This window comes from Hyperolius riggenbachi, chromosome 10, assembly GCF_040937935.1.
Source record: "Hyperolius riggenbachi isolate aHypRig1 chromosome 10, aHypRig1.pri, whole genome shotgun sequence".
Taxonomy (NCBI): Eukaryota; Metazoa; Chordata; class Amphibia; order Anura; family Hyperoliidae; genus Hyperolius; species Hyperolius riggenbachi.
The window spans coordinates 209872205-209889697 of NC_090655.1; the positions used below are offsets into that span (position 1 = coordinate 209872205).

The window sequence follows — 17493 nt, forward strand, 5'->3', positions numbered from 1 at the left end:
TCAGATGTGGGATAGGCGTGCATAAATGCACTGCCGTAGGTGACTCCTCCCACCGACACGTTTCACATCACAGGACGTTCCTTCAGGGCGTGGCACTACTGCACAGGCCGGGCTGTGCACATCCTACAACGCGCGCCAGTGGTGGGGAGGGCACACTGCGCATGCATATGACATCATGCGCATAATATAGCGACTTCATATGCATGAGCAGTAGTGCCCGACTCCTGCGACCCAGAAGAGGCTGCCGGAGGGCATTTACGTAGAATGCAGAGGCAGAGGTAGGCATCAGGACAGGTGACAGTATATGCCTGCTCCCCCCTCCCCGTTTCTCTAGGTTTATTTGGCTCTGGTATCCTATAAAGCTGTGTCTTCTTTTCCCACCCTTTTCAAATTTAGAAAGATTAATCACCTACTCTAACTATACTTTGGTCAAAAATTGTCCAGTCAAACAGTCTTTATTCATGCCCCAATCATGTGGCAGTCAGGTAGTCATCAATAGAAATGGGGAAAAACACTGGGTGACACGTTCTGATTGACAAGTTGTGGGTAAAGAGTGCTAGATGGCCTGGGGCACCTGTACAACAGGGTTCCCACATATGTACACACAGAAATATGCACACCAGGCACAGGTTTCTCACACATATGCAAGCACCCTATACACACAGATATGCAAATACATCTGAGCAACCCATTCTTAAGCTGACCAGCACATACACTGGCAAGACCTGCAGAAAGGCTGCCTTGGTGAGAAGCATCCCAACAGAGGCAGGAGGGGCAAAGCTGAATTCAGCCTGTGTGAGGGAGGGCGAGTAATAACAAATCTGCCCTGTACATTGATGGCTGGCTGCTGTGGGCAGCACTGCTATACAAAAGGATGGGAGGTGCGTCACATAAGTAGAAGTGAGGACAGAGGAATAAGTGAAGCCTGCATCCTCCCAACCCAATAGAGCACCTGCCCCCTGAGGCCCCTGGTACCCAAGTCTCTGCTTTGGCACAGCTCTGCTCCTGTGTGACATTTTAAAAAGACAGATCTTCCTCCTCTAATGACATCAAGTAGTATCCACTCTAAAGATACATTTTTGTGAATTGTGTCAGCCACTGAGTACATTTTAGCAGGCTCAGCAGGCTATGCCATGGAGGCCTAATCTATTAGACACTTAGGATGGTTAGGGAATGTTGTTGGTAATGTAGACCAGAGCTTGTGCTCACGAAACAGGTATGGGCTGGGGCCAGTGATTAAAAGGGTACAGCCAAGCATTAGGTTAATTACCATATTTTTTGGACCATAAGACATTCTGGACTATAAGACACAGCTAGGCTTAGAGGACAAAACCCAGAAAAAAAAAACAAACAAACCTGGTGTGTCTATGGTCAGAGACGTCTTGTGGACCTTTTCCCCCAAACCTACATCTATCTAATCTACACTGCCCAGCTAGACCAACCGCTGCTGCCCCACCAGCTTCACAAAATACCCGAAACAAATCCATGTGCACCTTCTCTTACTGCTATCCCCCTCTATATACACCCCTTATCACACTATTCCCCCTGTATATACCCCCCATCACAGACTATCCCCTCTGTATGTAGCCAACTGTCACACACACACACACACACACACACACACACACACACACACACACACTCTCTCTCTCTCTATCTCCTCTGTATATAGCCCCCTCCCCCTGTATCCCCTCTGCTAAAATCTCAACATTTGATGTGTGTGGCACCCTTAGCTGAATTAAGTCTGCTCTAGGGATTACAAGAGTCAGGGGCTGAGAGGCCACCATGCTGCTTCCGGCCCTATGGATGGACGGAATGTGCCAGTGAAGTTTGTGGATGGAGGCGGTGGCGATCATGGCTTAGGGTAGTGGTGAACATAACTGAAGACAGTGGCCCTGCCAGTGGAGCTGTAGAGAAGGCTGCTCACTGACAGGGCTTGCACTCATCAGATTCTCTCAATGTCCAAACCCCATCAACTTCTCAATATCCAGCCAAAGCAGCGTGCCCAACCGCTGAGCCGCAGACGCTAGCGTCACGTGCCCTTGTCTAATCGAGTGAGCGGCAATGCTGGAGCCTGCTGGTAATAGGCGCCGATGGTCTATGGACGGGACCACAGCTCCATCATTGGGGCCAATCACTGCACTCACTAACTAGCAGTCAGTGCAGTGACTGGCCCCAATGGGAGACATGGTCCCATCCATAGACCATCAGAGCCTATCACCAGCAGCCTCCAGCATTGCTGCTCACTCGATTGGACAGGGACACATGAGGCTAGTGTCTGTGGCTCAGCGGCTAGGCACGTTGCTTTAGCAGTTGCAATGTTGCGTTCGCAATGTCTAAAAAAGTTAGGCGAGAAAAAGCATCTTTTCTCCAAAGTAATGTCTTAGGAAAGAATTCAAATTTATTCCCATCCAAGAAATATCTTACAGAAATATAGAAATCTAGGAAAGATTACAGATATCAAGCTTAAAAAAACAAAACAAACAAACAAAAAAAACAACAGGCAATTATGCAGCTTACTGCTTGGACTGATTTAATGTAAACATGGCTACTTCACTGTACTGCCAATCACTTAAAGGACACCTAACATGAAAGGGATATGAAGGTTGCCATAATTATTTCCTTTTACACAATACCAGTTACCTGGCTATCCTGCTCATCGTTTGCTGCAATAGTGCCAAGCACATGCCTGAAATAAGCATGCGGATAATCTTGTCAGACACTGCATGCTTGTTCAGGGTTTATGGCTAAAAATACAGTATTGGAGGCAAGGGATGAGCAAGACAGCCAGGCAATGTGCATTGTTTAAAAGGCAAATATGGCAGCCTTTATAGCTCTCTCACTTCAGTTGTCCTTTTAACTCAATCCAACAAGACTTGCATGACAAAATAAATCACGCGACACTAAGGGTGTCATTTACTGCCTGATTTGCCCTTGTGGAAAGAAATATGTAGGTATGCCAAGAGGTCATTTTCCAGCAGGATTGGGGAGCTTTTAAACAATATTGGGAAAGGCTGGCGGGGACACCCACTTTCTAAGCATTTTAAAAGTCTCCATAATTGCTGTGTAAGGGATGTGGTCTATTTCGGGTTGGAGGTGGTACATAGGGATTTGGGGGGGGGGGGGGGGGGTGTGACTATCTTGCGAAAATGTCAAGACAAGAGAGTAGATGGATCTTTAATCTAGATACCCTTGCACCAAAAGGACTAAATGAGGAGATGGAGCTCTTTGGCTTTATGAAATAACTAAGGAATGTTGTATAAGTGAGCCTTCTGGTTCCCTGTGGGCAACTGGTTCCCACAGGAAGAATGTATAGGGGAATATTGATTGTAATTTTTGATATGTACAGATTTGGGGGTTAATATATCTGGAATATGTTTTGTTATATTTTGAAATTAGTAGGTATGGGGATGGAGATTATAGAACGTATACTACGGCGGGAAGTGTTGCTGGAGATGACGGTTAACGTGACAATCAAGATCTCCACAAATATATACTGTATAAGCGCACACCCTAGAGGTGGATTCCGGATATATATATTTGGACTAATTTTTGAATGCAGAAAGTGTGAAGATATTAGTGGAAATACCGCTTTAATAAAGAGGAAGAGGGAGGAGCTTTGGTTTGAACGTCAGCATATAAGTATGGCACCCGGTCCAGAGACCCTGAGAGATTCTGATGAAGACGGTCGCTACCGTTGAAACAGGTCAATCTAATACTGCAGTAGAAGTGGAGGGGCACCCCAATTCTATCTACCTACTAGTCCACCTTTCGCCCCCGCTGAGAAGTGCGAACGGCGAACGGCGGAGTGCCTTGCGGAACGCAAGGAAGTGGCTAGAGCAGTGTAAGTGAGACGCACTGGAGGAAGTGACATCATCACCCAGGAGCGAAGGACCGAAAGTTGATGTTTCCGGAGCGGAGACGTCTGTATGAGGACGACTCACCGCTGCTAACACTACTGAATGGCCACCCAGATTGGGTAGATTGGAGAGTATTGAATGGAACCCACGGCATCCGGGACTTAACTACCGGGATCGGTCTAGTGAGAAAGACAACAGAAGGCGAGATACGACCCATAGCTGATCCCAGACCAGTATGTAAGATTACCTATTTGGAAGAGATTGATTGATCATTGAAATAGGAACTATTGCTAAGGAATACACATTAAGAACTGCTTCCCTCTGGTGGATCGCAGGAGATGTGAACGAATTGTATGGAAACATTTTTTGCTCAGAACTCTAGGCCTCTTTTTGTGATTTTTTTATATTTTCAATTTTTATTTTTAGCTTGGAATTTTTTATAAAAGGAATTTTGATTAAATTTTTCTTTTTAGGGGGAACCAGTACGCTCTGGTATGTTTGTATGTGTGTGAATAGTGAATGAATGAAAAACAATTAAAGGTTTTCAAGTGTAATTGTTTTATGTAACAAATAGATATAGAATCATGATTTTTCAAAATAAGCATTGATTATTACATCCAGCGCACCTCTTAACATACAAAATAAATCAAATAACTCATATAAAAAAGGAGTTACCCTCGATTTCATTGAAAAACAAATCTAGTTCATAAATGAACAGAATATAGAAGTAGAATATAGAATATAGAAGTAGAATATAAAGTGCATTTACACATTAAGCTTCTTAAAAAAAATGTGCTTGTTTAATAATAATTGAATTAGTTGCTTTATTGATCTGTGAAAAAGGAAACAGAACAGTAGTAGGAATGTCTTACATGAAGCCAGAGGCAAGCTGTATATGCCAGACACTTGTTGCCACTAACATTGTCCTTTATTACTTTCTTTTGCCCAGCCTATGTATGTGTACAGCTGCCCAGCCTATGTATGCGTACAGCCGCCAGGCTGGGGGCGGCTGTACACATACGTAGGCCGGGCGGTTGTACGCATACGTAGGCTGGGCGGCTGTACGCATACGTAGGCTGGGCGGTTGTACGCATACGTAAGCCGGGCGGCTGTACGCATACGTAGGCCGGGCGGCTGTACGCATACGTAGGCCGGGCGGCTGTACGCATACGTAGGCCGGGCGGCTGTACGCATACGTAGGCCGGGCGGCTGTACGCATACGTAGGCCGGGCGGCTGTACGCATACGTAGGCCGGGCAGTTGTACGCATACGTAAGCCGGGCGGCTGTACGCATACGTAGGCCGGGCGGCTGTACGCATACGTAGGCCGGGCGGCTGTACGCATACATAGGCCGGGGGCGGCTGTACACATACATAGGCCGGGGGCGGCTGTACACATACATAGGCCGGGGGCGGTTGTACACATACGTAGGCCGATGTATGTGTACAGCGCCCCCGGCCTATGTATGTGTACAGCCGCGCCCGGCCTACGTATGCGTACAGCCGCCCGGCCTACGTATGCGTACAGCCGCCCGGCCTACGTATGCGTACAGCCGCCCGGCCTATGTACGCGTACAGCCGCCCGGCCTATGTACACGTACAGCCGCCCGGCCTATGTATGCGTACAGCCGCCCGGCCTATGTATGTGTACAGCCGCCAGGCCTATGTATGTGTACAGCTCCTGGAAAGGCTCACCAGAACTGGCTGATGGTGTTGGCTGGACAAAGATTTTATGTCAAGATAATAAGAGAAAGCTTTTAAGAGACTTTGAACATTTTAAAGCAAATCTGAAGTGAATATAAACTAATTAGATAATGAATTGTATGTGTAGTACAGCTAAGAAATAGAACATTAGTAGCAAAGAAAAGAGTCTCAGTGTTTTTCTAGTACAGGAAGAAGTTATCTATGCAAAGAGCTATTCTGAGCTATTTGACCAACTTAGGTGACTACAGTCCTGTTTTCTGTAGCACTTAAACAGCCAAGAAAAAGTGATACGGCTTGGAATAAGGTTTTACTGCAGGAAAGTTCAATGGGTCATTATTTCTGCTTTGTTTTATAAAAGACTGTGTGTGGTTTTAAAACTTCAACTATGAGGGCCTGTTTCCACTACATGCGGATTCTGGGTGCAGAAAACTGACTCCAATGAATGCCTATGGGAAATCTGCATCAGAAAAATCAGACCCATAGGCATTCATTGGAGTAGGTTTTTTTGCATCCAGATTCCGTGTGTAGTGGAAATAGACCCTGATAGTATGATGCAATGGTATTTAAATAAAAAGAAAAAAAAACTATATAAAACAAAATAATATTTAGACTTCTTTGCTACTAATGTTCTATTCATTATCCATACTACACATTCATGTTTGCTTTAACTGGGTGGCAATGATCAGATATCTATATACCAGTTGCCCCTCAACCCAAACCAAACTATTAAAAACCCTTGAGCAAAAGGGTGTGAATTCTAGAGCAGGTATCGCACTGAAAGTGGACTTTGACAAAATACTACATTTGATAGGACCTTCAACTTCCCGATCTATCATGAATTTTCATGTGTCTGTTCAGGAAACCCTTGCTCTTTAAGTTCTTCCCACAATTCTTACAGGTGAATACTGGAGCCTTAGAGTGAGTCTTTAGGTGTGAACTAAGATGGTGTCCCTGACCAAAGCACTTGCCACATTGTACACAGGAATATGGCTTCTCTCCAGTATGAATCCGCAGATGTACCTTCAAGTGTGCTTTATTGGCGAAACATTTAGAACAGTCTGTGCAGGCAAAGGGTTTTTCCCCTGTATGAGATCTCTCATGAACAAGGAGGTGGGCTTTTAAGACAAACCTTTTGTCGCATTCACTGCAAGAAAATGGCTTTTCTCCTGTGTGCACACGCATGTGGAGGTTTAGATTGACCTTGTTGGTGAATCGCCGTTGGCATTGCTGACAGGAAAACGGCTGCTCACCTGTGTGCGTGCGTTGGTGATTAACGAGGTGGGCTTTCCTTGAAAAGGATTTCCCACACTCAGAGCACAAATAGGGCTTCTTCCCAACATGTATGCTCTGGTGTATTCGAAGATGGCCTCTACTAGAGAAACAGCGACCACACTCCGAGCATGGAAATGGACGCTCTCCTGTGTGAGTACGCTGGTGGGTGGCACAGGAGCTTTTTCTGGAAAATAGTTTCCCACACTCTGAACAAGAAAATGGCTTCTCCCCTGTGTGAACTAGTCGATGGGCAACAGCACAGATCTTGTCGGTGAACCTCCTGCCACATTCGTTGCAAGAGAACGGCTTTTCGCCAGTGTGAAGTCTCATGTGTCTCGCCAGGTGGTTGCTGCCAAAAAACCTCCTGCCACACTCTCTGCAGGTATAAGGCCTGTACCCAGTGTGGATTCTTTGGTGCTTGCGGAGGTAGGATTGGCAAGCAAAAGACTTTTTGCATTCTGAACAGGTAAATTTTTTCTCTCCTGTGTGCATTCTGCTATGGACAGCTAATCTATACCGATTAGAAAACCCTCTTCCACACACTGCACACTGATAACTGCTGGGGGCAGAATGTTTTTTATAGTGAGCAATAAATGCAGGTTTTCTTTCAAACTCTCTACAACATTTATCACACTTGATAAGTGAAGTTTTTTTGCGTTGATTGGAATTTGTGTCTTTGTCTTGTTCTGTAGTATTTGCAGTTTGGTCTTTCTTATAGATTTCAACTGCAGTACCGGATGTAGTTTGTTGCATTTGATCAACATATCTGACTGATGCACGGGAAGGGAGCTCACGTTCCGTATAGACGTTATTGCCAATGGAATCTACATCACACTGACGCCATCCCTTTGTGGCTTTCGCTTTACGCTGCAAATACTTAGAGCCATTAACTGGCCGTTTATCACCCCCGCCTGCTGGTTTCCTCTTGGAACGGGACTTTGACTTAGCTGAGATTAGAGAAGAAGATTTCCTTTCATCTTCACAGACTACTATGCGACCTTTGTCTGAAGAAATTCTATTGGAAGATCCATCTAGAAAGTTAGCAGTAAGCAGATAGTTAGCAGCAGTACTAGTAGTATTGGTCGTTAGTAATATTCTTCATATAAGTATTAATAGCATCAGTATTAGTATTGTAAGGTTAGTAATGTTAGCAGTTGTGGTAATATCAGTATTGTAGTAATGTAGTATTAGTATTAGTAATGGTAGTATTGGGAGCATTAGTAATATTTTAGTAGGAGCAGTATTAGTAAAATAAGAATTATAAGTATTACTGTAGTAGTTTTACTAGCATTAGTATTATTATTAGTAGTAGTATTCATTTTAGTAGAATTAGTATTGACAGTAGTATTGGTATGATTGTAGTATTACCATTAGAATTGGTAGTATTAGTAGTGTAGTATTCGTTGTATTTATAGTATTGTAATAGTATTGTTAGTATTTTTAGTATTTGCAGTATTAGTGTAATGCCTAGTACGCACAATGAGATTTTCAGGCAGATTTCCTGCCAGACTGATTATTTTCAACATGTCCAATCAGTTTGATCAGTTTTCCAAATAAGTGAATAGAAAATGATTTTCCGATCGATGTTCCATTCACTTCTATGGAAAATTGATTGCAAAATCAAAATCGGACTTGTTGAAAATAATCAATCTGGCAGAAAATCTGCCTGAAAATCTCATTGTGTGTACTAGGCATAAGTAGTAATAGCATTAGTGGCACTAAGCACATCAATGTACTGTATCTAATTAGTTCTAATGAGTAACTGAATAGACTGCAGGAGAGCTTTGCCAAGACATCTCTACATATAGTAAACATTGAAGATTAAACCTTACAGTGCCTTCTACAAAAGTGAAACCAAGTAATTTTTATTTTTTTTTTAGGATTCCATAGTTTCATTGTAATGAACATTTTTTTTCCCCATAAAGGTCACTATGCTGTATTTAAACTTTTAGAGCAGAGATGAAGTTCTTAGTTTAGACCACGTTACATAGCATTTGTAAATTGACTTTAAAATAAAGCACACAGGCTTTATTTTATGAATTTTATTTGTATTTTAAGAATTATTTTTATTTTAACACTTCAGTCAGCAAAATGAGATCAAACTGTTTGGTGAATACACCTTAGTGAAAAACCATATGCAATTGATCAAATAGCACAGGAAATGATAAAATCGCCACTGCAGCCGCCTCGTCAGTTGAGCCCACAGTAAATAATGGTTCATGAATCAGCCTGTGAACGTTCAGGCCCTATCTCATTGAGAGGTAGTTTTTAATAGGGATGGGACGACGAATCCGCAAATCCCTCGAATATTGGGAAATACTCGGGATTCAAATCCCAACGCCATTTACTGCTTGCCGAATCCCGACGCTTCGTCCCTGCGCATCCGCCGCTCGCCCTCATCATCCTCCATCTCCCCCTCCCTCCTCTCGCTTGCCCCCCCCCCCCCCCCCCTGCATAGTTAAAACTATCCCCTTACCTATCCAGAGCAGAGCGGCAGACCTCACCCCGACTTCCTTATTCCCCCTAGTGACCGGCTTACTAATCGCGTCAGCAGTAAAAGCTGGTACGGCCACTAGAGGGAACAGGGAATTAAGGGTGAGGCCTGCCGCTCTGTGCTCCACACTGGAGGTGAGCAGGTACTTATTTATGCAGGGGGTGTGAGCGGAGAAGGCTGTGCGGGACGGGGGGGGGGGGGGGGGGGAGAAGCACAGGGCTTCCTATACTGAAGGCCCCTATACCTTGCTAGCTATACTGAAGGCCCCTGTACCCTGCTACCTATACTGAAGGCCCCTGTACCCTGCTACCTATACTGAAGGCCCCTGTACCCTGCTAACTATACTGAAGGCCCCTGTACCCTGCTAACTATACTGAAGGCCCCTGTACCCTGCTAACTATACTGATGGCCCATGTACCCTGCTACCTATACTGAAGGCCCATGTACCCTGCTACCTATACTGAAGGCCCATGTACCCTGCTACCTATACTGAAGGCCCATGTACCCTGCTACCTATACTGAAGGCCCATGTACCCTGCTACCTATACTGAAGGCCCATGTACCCTGCTACCTATACTAAAGGCCCATGTACCCTGCTACCTATACTGAAGGCCCATGTACCCTGCTACCTATACTGAAGGCCCATGTACCCTGCTTCCTATACTGAAGGCCCATGTACCCTGCTACCTATACTGAAGGCCCATGTACCTTGCTACCTATACTGAAGGCCCATGTACCCTGCTACCTATACTGAAGGCCCATGTACCCTGCTAGCTAGACGAAGGCTCCTATACCCTGCTACCTATACTGAGGCTCCTATACCCTGCTACCTATATCGAAGGCACATATCCCTTGCTACCTATACTAAAGGCATCTATACATAGCTAGCTATACTGTGGGCACCTATGCCTGGGTTCCTACACTGCGGGCAACTATACCACAGACCACACAATTCTTATGTGCATGATTCGTTAGATTCGTGATTCGAAAGGTTCGAGATATTCAAGAACCTTTCTAGATTTAGATTCGAAGAAATTGTGGATTCGTCCCATCCCTAGTTTTTAGCATCTTCAGCATCGTGTCAGCCTCCTCTAACTCTAAACGGGGATGGGTTTGTAGAAAATTATGAATTTGCCTTTTAAAACATCCTTACCTGCTATGTAGTCGTCATCGTCCACCATGACTTCCTTGTATAGGTCTCTGTGTCCCTCCACATACTGCCACTCCTCCATGGAGAGATAAACGGCGACGTCCTGGCACCTTATAGGAACCTGAAGCACACATATAAGGATACAGCCAACATCCAGACCAATCACTTGCATTACTGGATAACATCCCAGAATTCCCAGCACTGCTCACCTCTCCCGTCAGCATCTCAATCATCTTATTGGTGACTTCTAATATCTTCTCGGAGTTTATCGTAGCTGCCAAGGAAGCAGACAGAAGCTCTGCAGTGGAGATCTTGTCCTCACTCCATCCTCCAGGGTCAGGGGAATCCTTGCTGGATTTTCCATGCTCAGACTTCTTTACTACAATATAGTCCTGGAGGAGAAATACATCACATTTCCTCCTCAATCATCCATCAAGCAATAGAAGGGGCTTACATGGCACCTGTAGTGAGCGGGATATGGAGGCTGTCATATTTATTGCCTTTTAGACAAGACCAGTTGCCTGGTTGTCCTGCTGGTGTCTTTGGCTGCAATAGCGTATAGGTGGCCATATATCAGGCAACTCGTCAGCTAATCTACCATCTGATTCAATTATAATCAAACCAGATGAAAAACAAACAATGCCGCCAAATGCATGCAAGATCGACGATGCGACTAATTTCAGGCAGAAATTGGTCACATTAATCGGTCACACATGCTGCGAGACGTCGGGCTGTTGTGGTTGGTCAGGTGTGCGGCAGTAATGGCGAACGATGCCGGGACGAGCCATGAAACGCAACAAAACCCAACGCTGTTCCCCCTAATGGTCAAGGTGCTCCCACCGGTGCCCAGTGCACTGAACATTACCTGGCTCCGGGCGCTGTCCTCCATCCACACGCACCCCATGTGGTTGTCGGCATCCACGTGGGTGCATGTGTGATGTCACACAGGTGCCCACATTACTCCAGTAACCACGTGGCGTGTGTATGGATGGAGGAGCCCAGAGCCAGCAGCGGACAAGCCACAGACAGGTAATGGATAGTACACTGGGCACCGGGGGGAGGTGGGGGGGGATTGCACATTGACCATTAGGGGGGGACAGCATTGGACTGGCGCATGCATCACCACAAGGCCAATTCCAGATTGATTTTAGCATGAAATGAATCGGGAATCAGCCTGTGATGTATGGGCAGTCAACAGATCTCTCTCCGATCATATTTGATCAGAGCGAGATCTGTTTCTTATTCGATCTTCCCATACAACACCTGATGTATGGGCACCTTATGAATCACACACTTAAAGGGACCCTGAACAGTCAATAACAATGAAATTGGTCATTACCTGGGGCTTCCTCCAGCCAACCGTATACCGTGAGGTCCCCCGGCGTCCTCTCCCCGTCCCACTGGTGGCTTAGTTACCGGCGACTTTTGGGCTGATGGTTGGTAGTACACTTCCTGGATGGGCACTCAATGCTACATCATGCTGGCTGCTACGCGGCACAACAGTCCTGCGCATGCGCGGTTTTCTAACTGAAGTACGCATGCGCAGGACTGTCACACCGGCCAGCCCCGAAGTCACCGGTACCGGAGCCGCCAGCAGGACCTGTGGAGGAGTCAGGAGGATGCCGGGGACCTCGCGGCCTACAGTGGGCTGGAGGAAGCCCCAGGTAAGTACCAATTTGATCTTTATTGACTGGTCAGGGTCCCTTTAAAAACAAGCATTCAGATAATCTCATCAGACTTTAGTCAAACATCTGATTTGCATGCTTGTTCAGGGTGAATGGCTAAAACATTGGAAGCAGACGATCAGCAGGAAATAAAGCAGCCTGCGTATCCCTCCTTGTTCAGGTGTCTTTTAAAACTAATAAAAATCTTCCGCAGAACAGAAATCAAATGACAGCCGTATAAAGGAGACCTTTACAACTACATCCTTTAGGCCCAGATTTCCATATCAGAAACCTGTAGGTTACACTAATATGCCACACACCAGTTTATACAGACAGCCTTAGCTCCCAACTTTGGCCTCGATTCATCATTGTCTTTGAGATAACTTTTTACAGTTTGTTAAATTACCGAATTCGAAGTTTATCGATTTCTAGTTGTATTCATCAAGGTTTTTCCGCATTCGGTGTGAATTCGATAAAATATCGATAACAATTCGGTAACCTGTCGATATTTCCATTTTACAGTGGTAATTCTAACACAAGGCCATAAGATTCCCATGGAATTGTGGGAAAAAGGCAGTCCTTTGAACACCACGTAGCAACATTCTGAATAGGGCTTAACACCTGGACCAGGATTCTGGAAGTGGCTTGGGACAATCCCACAATTTCGCCCGCTGCGGCTTGATAGGAGCCTTTTCTGAAACATGTAGTGCAGCTAGCAAATTAGTTAACCCTGGCACTGCCTGTGTTCTCTTACAAGATGATTCAAGAGAAATGCAGATGACCTGGTATAGCAAATAAATCTATTCTCTTGCAAATGAATATGGTTCTAGACTAGGCATGGGCAAACTTGGCCCTCCAGCTGTTGAGGAACTACAAGTCCCACAATGCATTGCAGGAGTCTGACAGCCACAGTCATGACTCATAAAGGCAAATGCATTGTGGGACTTGTAGTTCCTTAAAGTGGACCCAAACTAAAAATACAAGATTTCAGAAATAAAATCTATTTTCTAAATTATAATAATAAATAGCAGCCTTTTTTCAGCTGCATGATGACAAATATAAACTATTTTACATTTATTGGAGAAACCCCTCCCTTCCTCTCATATTGCCGGCAAATAATCCGGCAAACTGGTGGAGTAGATGGTGTCCAGCAAAGGAGGAATTGCTAATGGCTGCCACCTGTATAACCCTAGTTATGCAAAGAGGAGGGTGAAAAGCATGCACTGAAATGCTCATAGGCTTGAAGGAGTGTTTATTTATATTTGTATGTGTCAGAGTGGTGCAACTACATATTTTGAATTAAAAAAAATGTTTGGTTTGGTTCCGCTTTAACAGCTGGAGGGCCAAGTTTGCCCATGCCTGTTCTAGACCTTATTCTTAACCTTCTGCACCTTTGAATCACTCTCAGCTGATACATAACCACTTCAAATGGCTCCATCTTCTCTGTCAGCAATGATCTGACAGGAATAACGACAGAGCAGTGAAGGAGATAACTAATCCTAAAATGTAACACTAAACCACGCCCACTTTCATGAATTGTACTTTCTTCCGTTTTATCGCATCATTACCGAATTATTACTGAACGCTCGCTAACAGCTGTACATAAATTTGATGAATCCTGAAATCAACTTAACAAATTCGGTAAGTGTAGTTAACCAATTCCATAAGTCTTGATGAATCGAGGCCTTTCGGATCGATTTCATTAATCCGATCGTATTGGTCAGGAGATTTTTGTCCATTAGTGGTCCCAAATGATCATTTCCGATCGTTCATATGAAGAATGGTATGTAAACGATTGTTCGGCTAGTTGTATCTTCAAGACAGGGTTCACACTTAAAGTGAACCTCCAGACTAAAAATCTACACAACAGCACTGAAAAGGCTTGGGGTTTGTTTTTGTTTTTTTAAAAAAGTTTCACAGCATCAGAATTTGTTTTTTTACCCAAGCCTCATTTTTAGCTGCACAGAAGAAATCTGCCTGGGCATTTTCCCCTGATGCTGTGCAAAGCATGATGGGATTTCTGATGTTTTGATTTTTTAAATTTTGAATTTGAGATTTAAAGCCTAGCGAGTGCAGCTAGGAGGGGTGATCAGGACACAGGACACTTGGAACTGTGTCTCATGGTCCCTGTCGCCTCCTTTCAACCTAAAGATGGCTGCCCCCATGAAATCACAAACATTTGCCTGTTCTTTTAAAACAGGTTGGGTAAGAGATTATATGACCTATATATTTTAATTAACATAACTAATGTAACTTAATGACAGTATGCAGGAGTTTTGCGTAAGCGCGAAATCGTGGTGGTTGCACATCCATAGTCAGTCAATGAGGAATCGTACTTCTTTCAAAATTCACGTTTATGTTTTCAGGGCTCTTCTACACTACAAACACACGAGCCTGACTAGTGATAACTGACGAGGTTAAAAAAAAAAAAGTCTAAATTGCGATTTTGCAGTGTGAAAGAAGCCTCCTGTGCATAAAGAAAAGAAAAAAAAAAACAAGCATACTTCTTGCAGCATAAATCCAGACATTGCATGTGAATTACCACTGACTTTCATTAGCCGTTCTGGACAAGATAAAAAAAACAAACCTGAATGAGTTGTTAAAATTGTTTGCCATAAAGTGGCTCCTGAGTCACATCAGGGTATACTGAATGGTTGGTGATTTTTTCCTCCCTGGTGCAATCAGCCACACCAATTTTCTGGGAGGTGAATACCCCCTTAGGACTAATTAGGAGGACCTAAACTCTCCACAGGAGAGAAGGAAAACACTGAGAAACCCACCCAGTGTGTATTTAGAGATAAAAGCCTGTCTAATACTCCCTTATCTGCTAGTAATGAGCCACTGTAATTTAAGATGTCATTTCTGTCTGCAGTGTGCCACTTAGATAGACTATATGTAAACACAGGAATTTAACCCTTTATGTGCTCCCAGCAAACCAGGAAGTAACTACATTGCAGCATCTCTGAAGAAGATATATAAGCTGTAACAAGGAAAGGGATCCTAATGTTAAAAATAAATCAGCTGCCACTTGTTAAAAAGACCTGCTCCGATTTTCCAGAGGAGTGATGATTGCCCATAGCCACCTATGGTGCAACGCATCTGCCTGCAGCCCCATAGAATTGTATGGCCAGCAAGTTGGCATGCAGAATTATTCTGCTACACAACAGACATAGCATGCAAGAGCTCCAATTTACGAACCAAGAAAATGTTCCTAGCTGGGGGAGGTCCTGGCACTCAAAAGGTACCTTACCAGCTGCTACAGGTTTTCATCTCATAACTGTATTCATATCTGTACAATATCTCACCTCTCCTGTCAACAAATAGACAATCTCAAAGGCAAGGCGGAGCATCCCTGAATTTATTTCATTTTTGCTCTCGTCCATCTTGTAGAGGTCAAGCAGCAGCTCCCGAGATAGGATCCTGGACTGTGAAAGATATGCTAATATGAATTAACATTTTATAGTTCGTTCACAATTCCAAATACTATACAACTAAACCCACATTTGAAGGTAAATTCTAAAAATCATCATTAATTAGCAGAAACAAGAACAAGTAGTGGCGCTCCAAATCGGGTAAAATACCGTATCTAAAAACAGCTTGAAAAAGGTAGGCAATTGTTGGTCAACATTCAAGACAAACACCAAATGAGGTTTGTTTGCTTAACTCAATTTTTTTTCTCTCCACGGAAATCTCTAGTAAAAGGCGAAAGATTTGTACATTCTGAAGAGAAAACAGAGGTTAAAAGTTTTATTTTAGATTGCACAAAATAGACAGCACATTTTGTGGTGCCTCTGCGATCAGTTAGCAATAGCTATGAGAAAGGTGCGAATAGCTATTACCCTGAATGGGGACTGTACCTCTTCCTATGCTTTCCAGTTGGTTCCATACATTGGAAACCCAGTATTGTAAGCATGTTACATACCACTAACCATATTGTGAGTGCTTAGGCAAAAAGAAAACGCGGACTCTGACACTCTCCATACAAAACTTCTTTTATTGGCTACGACAAACCTGTGTAAAAAAAAAAAAAAAAAAAAAAAGACCCTGGCCTACAGGTGTTTCACTTGTTCAACACGCCTCTTCTTCTGCTCTTTATAGCAGAGGCAAAACATTTCTTTCATTGTAATGCAAGCCTCATCGTATGGTCTCACAGCAATGCTACAGTGCAATTTGACTTTTCAGCTACGTTACGATTACATAGATTCACAATTTGATGAATGCAAAATGCTAAGCTATGCTGACACGCTGAAAAGGCCACACTCCTCAAAATATCTTGCCAGTGACGTAACTAAGGAGCTTGGACCTTAGTTACCAAGTTTTACATGGGAGTAGGGTTGCAACAGTATGAAAAGCCATGGTATGAGAATGGTCTAAAAAAAATAGCAGTGGGTTTGACCTGTTAGTGCACAGGTATGAGCTTTGGCACGCTACCTGACACCCCAGCCAGCATTTGAGTGCTGCTTCCATCCATGTTGGAAACATAGCTGAAAAGTTGCATGACAAGGTAGTTTAGTGACGTTACAAGGGCTGTGGAGTCGGAGCAATTTTGGGTACCCGGAGTCGGAGTTGGAGATTTCATAAACTGAGGAGTCAGGAGTCGGGAGCCGGAGTCAGATGATTTTGTATAAAATCCATTGCCCTAGTAAGTATTAGACTAAGGAGTTGGAGTCGAGGAGAGTCATTTTGGGTACCCGGAGTTGGTGGTTTCATAAATTGAGGAGTCGAAGTTGGAGTCAGAAGATTTTTGTACCGACTCCACAGCCCTGGACGATACAGTACAATGCCTGCTTCTGTCACTGTAACCACATGCATTGCCCTGTAAACACTATCCTGACAAAACGTGCCAAACCCAATGTACTAGCCACACAGGAATATTGTTGGCTCAGTGTGACGTGATGCAATGGAAGCAGTGTGAAAGGAGTCTTGGGGACCCTAAGCAACTGATAATATCACATCGCGATGCACTGATACTACTACGGGGCTTTCACACTGAGTGTGACGCAGCGGTAGGCTCCAATGCAGTAACGCACAGCATGCTGGGCATTAACCGGGCAACATGCACATTCCATTTCCTGTGTGGAAAGAAATTGACCCAAAGTCCAATTTTTCAGCCCTCTCTAGTACTGTTTTTTTTGTTTCAGTAGTTTGAATCACTGACCTCAAGTACCCCTTCACTCTTTCCGCGTTGTGTCGAAATAAATGCCGCATCCCGGCACATAAGTAGTGCTGGTTCTATAGGGCTATCACAATGAACGCGGTACAGTGGACCCAATCAAGGTGACGCACGAGTAACTGTGTATGTTGCGTATATATACTGTATTTTCATTCGATGAAAGCTATCAGGACAAAA

At 44.1% G+C, this 17493-nt stretch overlaps 1 protein-coding gene and 1 pseudogene across 1 annotated transcript in view; both read right to left on the reverse strand.

The window, feature by feature from the left end:
* The window catches only part of LOC137536780 (zinc finger protein 850-like), a 69159-nt gene that overhangs the window by 44035 nt on the left and 7631 nt on the right, over positions 1–17493 (reverse strand). The window contains exons 2-6 of the mRNA XM_068258983.1: positions 15449–15568; positions 10689–10871; positions 10483–10600; positions 6385–7866; positions 2428–2441 (exon numbers count right to left, since the gene is read on the reverse strand). Coding sequence (XP_068115084.1) covers positions 2428–2441; positions 6385–7866; positions 10483–10600; positions 10689–10871; positions 15449–15526 — 1875 coding nt within the window. The 5' untranslated portion in view covers positions 15527–15568. The remainder of the gene's footprint in view (positions 1–2427; positions 2442–6384; positions 7867–10482; positions 10601–10688; positions 10872–15448; positions 15569–17493) is intronic.
* LOC137537376 (U5 spliceosomal RNA) lies at positions 15763–15883 on the reverse strand (annotated as a pseudogene).